Below are 7,412 nucleotides of genomic sequence, written 5' to 3' on the forward strand. Positions count from 1 at the left end.
GGGGGACGCGGCTCCCGGGGACCCGGCGGGTGCCCAGCCCCTGGCCGCCCCGTCGGCGAAGGCTGCTCCGGTGCTGCAGGAGCCCCGGGCGCGGCGCGCCGCCCCGCGTTGCAGCGCCTCCCCGCCGCCGCCAGGGGGCAGCACGGCGCCCCCCGCCGGGAGCGCGCTGCGGCGCCGCTTGGCGGGCGCGCGGCGGAACCGCGCGGGGCGGGGCGGGGCCGAGCCGGGGAGGGGCGGGGCTTGCGGGCCGTGCCCCGCCCCCCGGCGGAGGCGGAGCGGCGCGAAGATGGCGGCGGAGCCGGGCCCGGACCCGGACCAGGAGCTGGACGAGCTGCTCGATAGTGAGCGGGGCCGGGGCAGCGCCGGGGGCTGTTGGGGGGTGCAGAGGGTCTGGGGGGCTGTTGGGGGAGCAGTGGGGCTGTTGGCTGCAGTGGGGCTGGGGGGTGTCGGGGGAGCAGAGGGATTGGGGGGCTGCTGGGGGGAGCAGTGGGGCTGGGGGGTGTCGGGGGAGCAGAGGGATTGGGGGGCTGCTGGGGGGAGCAGTGGGGCTGGGGGGTGTCGGGGGAGCAGAGGGATTGGGGGGCTGCTGGGGGGAGCAGTGGGGCTGGGGGGTGTCGGGGGAGCAGAGGGATTGGGGGGCTGCTGGGGGGAGCAGTGGGGCTGGGGGGTGTCGGAGGAGCAGAGGGATTGGGGGGCTGCTGGGGGGAGCAGTGGGGCTGGGGGGTGTCGGGGGAGCAGAGGGATTGGGGGGCTGCTGGGGGGAGCAGTGAGGCTGGGGGGTGTCGGGGGAGCAGAGGGATTGGGGGGCTGCTGGGGGGAGCAGTGGGGCTGGGGGGTGTCGGGGGAGCAGAGGGATTGGGGGGCTGCTGGGGGGAGCAGTGGGGCTGGGGGGTGTCGGGGGAGCAGAGGGATTGGGGGGCTGCTGGGGGGAGCAGTGGAGCTGGGGGGGTGTCGGGGGAGCAGTGGGGCTGGGGGGGTGTCGGGGAGAGCAGTGGGGCTGGGGGCTGTTGGGGGGAGCAGAGGGGCTGGGGGGCTGTTGGGAGCAGTGGGGCTGGGGGGTGTCGGGGGAGCAGAGGGTCTGGGGGACTGTTGGGGGGAGCAGAGAGTCTGGGGGGCTGCTGGGGGGAACAGTGGGGCTGGGGGCTGTTGGGGGGAGCAGAGGAGCTGGGGGGCTGTTGGGGGGAGCAGTGGGGCTGGGGGCTGTTGGGGGGAGTAGAGGCCTGCGCCCCACAGCGACCTCCAGCCGTCCCCGTGCGCAGTGCCATGCCGAGGGGCTGGGAGACCCCCCCCTCGCCTGTCCCACGGGCGTCCCACCCCAACGATGCCTGGGGCCGGGTGTTTCGGGGTCCAGCCCTGCACGGGGGTGTTACAAGCCGGGACCCCCATCCCGCAGCCCCAAATTGCCCCCCTCAGCATCCTTCTCGTGCCGTCCCCAGCCGGGTCCCCGCTCACCCACCCCGCTCCTGTCCTCAGGTGCCCTCGACGACTTCGAGAAGGCCAGGCCTGCCGCCCCACCGCCACCCGCCACCGGGGACGCCGGCAGCTCCGAAAAGTCTCCCAGCGATGCAGCCAAGGTGCGCCGCTGCCAGACCGCGGCCTCCCTCCTCCACCGCCAGCTTGCCGGGGCTGGAGGAGCTGGGGAAGCGGGAAATAGCCCCGTCGTGGGGCTGTTTTCTCCGGGGGCCAACATTTGCCCTCCGCGATGCTTGAAAGCAGCGTCTCCTGGGGTTGCTCCATCGCTGCCGGCTGCAGTCCTTCCCAGCTTCCAGAGCAGGACACGGCTCTGACTGTGCCTGTTTCCCCCAGGAATCGCTCTTCGCCTCCCAGGAGAAGTTTTTCCAGGACTTGTTTGACAGCGAACTGGCCTCGCAGGCCACGGCGGAGTTCGAAAAAGCCATGAAGGAGCTGGCCGAGGAGGAGCCGCACTTGGTGGAGCAGTTCCAGAAGCTGTCGGAGGCGGCGGGCAGAGTCGGTGAGTGGCGCTGAGCCCCTGTGCGCATGCAGGGAGTCGGTGCTGGGCCGTGGGCAGCCCACGGCTGCCACTGAGCACCTGGTTCTCCTCTGCTGGGGAGAGACTTTTTGCGGATAACTCTTATCCCGCCTGGGTCCTGGGAGCCCCTCGGCTTCCAGCAATCCTGGCCGAAGCCGACTTTGCCAAGGGAGCTTCCCTCAGGATTTGGCCTCACTGGCTTTCTCCTCCAACTGTCCTCTTGGTCCCTGTGAAAGAGGAGATTCCACCTTAACCCAGCTGTGGAGTATCCCCTTGGAGGCTGCTCGTCCTAAATCCCCGTCATGGAGAGAAGGTCTGTGTGACTTGGATTCCTCAGGAGAAGTTTGGGCTCGATCAAAATGTCTTGTCGTGATTAGCATCGGGGCTATATGGAGAAGTGGATTTGAAAGCAAGATCCTTCCCCCGCCTTTCCCTAGCAGCACTCTCAGCTGTGCTGGAAGACCGGTAACAAGTTGTGTGTCACTGGGATGTCTGACTGCAATTAGAAGCACCATGGAGCTGCTCGGGGCTTAATTATGCTCCCTTAATTAGGTTGGGTTTACTCCAGGAGAGTGTTGAAAAACACTTGCAGGTCTGCGCTTGCAGGGCGGACGCGCTTGGACCTGTGCGGCTGCCAGAGTTGTTCGTGGGCTCCGTGGGTAGGAGACGGATGTTGGCATCCCCCGAAGGCATGGCAGCATGTCCGTGTCCCTCGCCGAGAGCATCTCCCCGTTCCCGGGATGTGGCAGGCTGGATGCAGTCAGCCTCTTAGGTGGATTTAAAACAAGCAGCAAACCCACTCGGTGCAGTTACCTTCCCTGTTTACCGGCTTGGGCAGATTAGTCGGTTATGCCACTACAAGGCTTGTTTCAACCTGGTGAACTCTTCAGGTAGCACAAGACCGGTTTAAAAATAAATCCTGCCTTGCCAGGTTTATGCCGACACCCAGATCGGCCCCGGCAGCTGTTCCCAGGGCTGAGGTCTCTGCTTACAGGCAGCTCCGGTGCCGGCTGGGCCAGGGATCTGGGACCAAGGGCAAAGGCAGAGCAACGCGCGCTGCCCGAGGCTAAGATTTCCTCGCTCTGTGTGCCAGGGTTCGGTGTGCCGGGCTCTGGAATGTCGGCTATGTGCCGTGGGAGCAGCTGGGTCACCCTGCCCTGCCGTCCTGCGCTGCACCGTGTGCTAAAGGGCAGAGGATCCTTCCGGGCCCCCTGGGACTGTTGATCAATTGCTGTTGTCGCTGGCTGTGCAGGGCAGCGGTTTGTTTGGTAACAGACGGGACAAAGTGTGTCTTCGCAGGAGGGGACGCATGGATGCGGCTCTCAGAGGGTATCAGCAACGAGTGTTTCTTCATCATGGATTGCACAGAGCTCGCAGAGGCCTTTCCACACACCTGGGCAGGGAAGAAGGTCTTAATTTAACTCTGGGCAAGTCAGTGCCTCAGTTTCCCCAGGAGTCCTGCCATGACTGAACCTGAGGCTCGGTTTTCCTTCTCTGGCCATCAGACAACACGGGATGAAGTCACCCCTGGGTGCTGCTGAGCTGTTTGGATCAGAAGTGGGGTCTCAGGGCCCTGGGACTGGTCCCAAGGATGGAAGCGTGCCCAAAACTGCATCCTGCTGTCCCACAAGATGAGGACAAGGGAGTAATGGGAAAGGAGGTGGCTTTAGCTGAAATGCAGAGGGCATGGCAACCAGCTGCAGGAAGGTCCCAGGGACACATGTCACCGTAGTGCAACACGCAGCTACGTCAGGGCAGGATGAGGCCCTGCCAAGTCCAGGACACGCTGCTGAGCTCTTACCACCATGCTGGGCATTTGCAGCCCCTCTCTCTGGTGTGCCCCTGTTGTCCTGGGTTCGAGCATGCCAGGGACACGCAGTGTGCCAGGCACTGCTGGCAGTCACGAGACACACTCAGACACTTTGCTGGGCCTGGAACTCTTGGTCATCCAAGCTGGAGCCTCAGGCTGGGTTCAGCGTGGCCCTCAGGACTTTGCCAGTCACCCGCTGTCCCCCCAGAGAGCATCTCTTCTCAGCCCAAGCCGTGGTTCACTCCCGACCTGGCCCCAGCTGGAGGGCACCTTCATCGAAGAGTGACTTCGGAGTCTCAGACTGCTCCGACAAACGCTATCAAGTCCCAGGATGGAGGGAGTGAAACCCAACACTCCTGTGGTCCCCCTGCCCTGAGCCGTGCCCGGGGAAAGCCTGGCACAGGGTGCTGGCCCGGACTGTGTTCCCACGGCAGGGGACTGGCGGGTCCCATTGCACACGCTAGTACAAACTGCGCCATCGCTGGAGCTGGATCCTCTGTTTTATAACATGAGAGCAAGTCTGGGACCCCCACCGTCCCCAGGCTGCCCATCTGCCTGGGGGGAGTTTTGGCAGTCACCCCTGCGTGAGCTGGTCCCAGCAGTGGCAGAACCAGAGATTCGGGGCGGGGATCGGCTGCGTTTTGTATCAATGGGCGTCTACCTCACACTCAAGAGAAGTCCCTTTTCCAGGCTGGCACTTCCCTCCCGTGTGTCAGGGGCTCCTGGGGGCCTCCGCTGATGTTGGAGGTCTTTGTGACAGGGCAGGAAGGAGATGTGGTCTGAGGGCTTTTTAGATGGTATCCCAGTCCCGTGGGCCTCTGAGACTGGGCAAGCTGGGCTTTCCTTCCAGATTGGGGCCTGCAAGACGAGACCCCGATTGTCCCCTTGGGGGGGGGGTAGAAGCCGAGTCTGGCTAGGGAGGACCCCATGGAACCCCGAGCAACCCCCTGACCCAGCGTCTCTCCGGCCTCGCAGGGAGCGACACGGCGTCCCAACAGGAATTCACATCCTGCCTCAAGGAGACGCTCAGTGGCTTGGCCAAGAACGCCAACGACCTGCAGGTAAACATGGAGACGGGAGCAGGGTCCCCCGGCTGCCCTGCCCCGCAAGCCTGGAGGATGCAGCCCCAGGTGTCCCTTTGCACGCGAGCCAGGGGCTGCACAGTCCTCTGCGGGGCGCTGGCTGTCCCCAGGGTCCCCGCAGCCTGTGGGACCGACGCTGTCTTTGCAGAACTCCACTGTGTCGGAGGAAGAGCTGGCCAAAGCCATAGAGGGGCTGGGCCTGGAGGAGGGTGATGGCGAGGGCAACATCCTGCCCATCATGCAGAACATCATGCAAAACCTGCTGTCCAAAGAAGTGCTCTACCCCTCTCTCAAGGAGATCACGGAGAAGGTGAGGGGCTGGGACTGGGGCTAGCACGGTCTCCCCTGCCCCACGCCTCACCCTCTCCTCTGCCTGCAGTACCCCGAGTGGCTGCGGCTCCACCGCGACTCTTTGCCTGAGGAGCAGTACGAGAAATACCGGGAGCAGCACAATATCATGGGCAAAATCTGCCAGCAGTTTGAGGCCGAGCAGCCGACAGACGGCGACGCCGAGCAGAAAGCGCGCTTTGAGATGGTCTTGGATCTCATGCAACAGGTGAGCCAGCCCATTCCTTGGCCGCCCGAGGGTCCTCGCTGCTCTTCGCAGGGTCTTGCTCTCTCCCCTAACCTGCTCCTGTCTCTTCCAGCTGCAGGACCTGGGGCATCCTCCCAAGGAGCTGGCTGGGGAGTCGGTGAGTGTCTAACCAAGGTTGCTCCTGCGGACCCGGCCGAGCTCAGAGGTCCCTTGATCCGAGAGGTCCTCACCAGCTGTCTGCAGGACCTGTGGGAGAGGCTGATCCGAGTCGTCCCTCACGGGGACGGAGGGAGACAGCGCGTCCCTGGGAGGGTTTGGCCAAGCTCTGAGCTCCAGCCCACGCTCCCCTGGGTGGTAGTAGCGCCCCAGGCAGCGGGTGCTGCCTCTCCAGACAGGGTGGCACCAGGGTGGCAGGGCTGACTGTGCAGCTTTGAGGCTCTACCCATCGCTCGCGTGGTTAAACAGCTCCAAAAGGGATAGATGAAGCGTGAGTCATCCTGGAAGGGCCTCAGCCTCCCGTCCCCCCGCCCGCTGTTCCTTTCCCACTGGTCACCGGCTCTCCACGTTGGAGACGGCCCAGGGTCTCCTCCAAGAGCCGGGGCTGGGCACCAGAAGCCCGCAGTGCCCCGCGGGGAAGGCGGTGCACCCGGGTGGCCCCGAAAGCGAGAGCTAGCGAGAGTTAGCGAGAGCTGAGGCACGGTGACATTTAGGGACGCCTGGCTCTTGCCCAGAGCCTGCTCTGCCAGCCCTGCGTGCCCTGCGGGGAGGAGAGGCCCTTAACCGTTTGTGTGACTGGCTGGTTCGGATCCCGGGCCGGCGTGGGGACGAGCCATCGCGGTGGCTCCGGGTCTCTGGAGGTAGCAGGGGCAGCCCGCGTCCCCTCCGGCTGCGGCGTTTGTCCTGGCCGTGGGGCCCCTTCGCCGGGCGCTGACCCTCGCCTCTCTCTCGCCCTGCAGCCCCCCGGCCTCAACCTCGACCTGGAGGGCCTGAACCTGCCGGACGCGGCCAGCGCGGGGGGCGAGCAGTGCCGCCTCATGTGACGCCGACCCCCCCCCGCAATGCCGCGGTGTCTCGGACAGCCTGGAGTTCGTTAACACGTAATTAACCCCCCAGCTAGGGCGCTTAACACGGAGACCGCCAGGCCGGCGGAAGAGCAGCGGCTGGCGGCGCAGACGGAAGCGGGGCCCCCCGCCGCCCTCTTGGGTCGATAACTGACATCCCGGGGTTGAGGTCCCGGAGCCGCCGGCTGGCGGCGGAGGCGGCGGCCGCGCGCCCGGCGCACATGTGGCCGCAGGGCCGGCGTCGCTGGCAGGTCCTGACCGTGGCCACCTGCCGGCGGGTGGGTTTTCAGGGTGCTGCCAGGGGAGCCCCCCCCACCCCGGCCCCTGTCTCTTTGCCTCTCCCCGCCTGCGCGCACTGATTTGCCTCGACTTGCCCCAATAAAGGTGTTGGCCACGAGCGCGGCTCCGGCTGGGGGTCGGGGCCCGGGGGGAAACTGAGGCACGGGGCGCCCCGGCTCCCTGCGGTGATGCTGATGGGGGGGGGGAGGCTTGGGTGACCCTACCATACCACGGGGGGGGCACCCTGGGGTAACGGGGGGGGAGGGGGCGTGGGTGACCCTGCAAGGATGTGGCGGGGGGCACCCTACAGTGACATGGTGGGGGGGGGGCCATGGGGTGACCCCCCCCCCCAGGGGGGAGACCCTACGGTAACACGATGGGGGGGATACACAGTGTGCCCCCCCGGGAATGTTGGGGGGGGCACAGGGGGTGACCCTACAACAACATGGCGGGGAGGGAAATGGTGCAGTCCTATAATAACAGGTGGGGTGGGGGGGCATGGGGTGACCCTACAGCACTATGGGGGGGGGAACATGACGCGACCCTACGATAACATATCCGGGGGCACCTACACTAATAGGGTGGGGGAGGGGACACGGGGCGACCCTACAATAACACGGCGGGGAGGGGGCGCCGCTGCCATGGCAACCCTGGG

At 65.8% G+C, this 7,412-nt stretch overlaps 1 protein-coding gene across 1 annotated transcript; it reads left to right on the forward strand.

The window, feature by feature from the left end:
• The first annotated feature begins 253 nt into the window (after positions 1–253).
• On the forward strand, positions 254–6,875 carry PEX19 (peroxisomal biogenesis factor 19). Its single transcript, XM_067313392.1, has 8 exons — positions 254–341; positions 1,474–1,574; positions 1,807–1,972; positions 4,776–4,861; positions 5,031–5,192; positions 5,262–5,438; positions 5,530–5,574; positions 6,374–6,875. Exons 1-8 carry the CDS (start codon positions 287–289, stop codon positions 6,455–6,457), a joined length of 876 nt encoding a protein of 291 aa, XP_067169493.1. The 5' UTR covers positions 254–286; the 3' UTR covers positions 6,458–6,875.
• Positions 6,876–7,412: the final 537 nt, after the last annotated feature.

This window comes from Apteryx mantelli, chromosome 31, assembly GCF_036417845.1.
Source record: "Apteryx mantelli isolate bAptMan1 chromosome 31, bAptMan1.hap1, whole genome shotgun sequence".
NCBI classification, from domain to species: Eukaryota; Metazoa; Chordata; class Aves; order Apterygiformes; family Apterygidae; genus Apteryx; species Apteryx mantelli.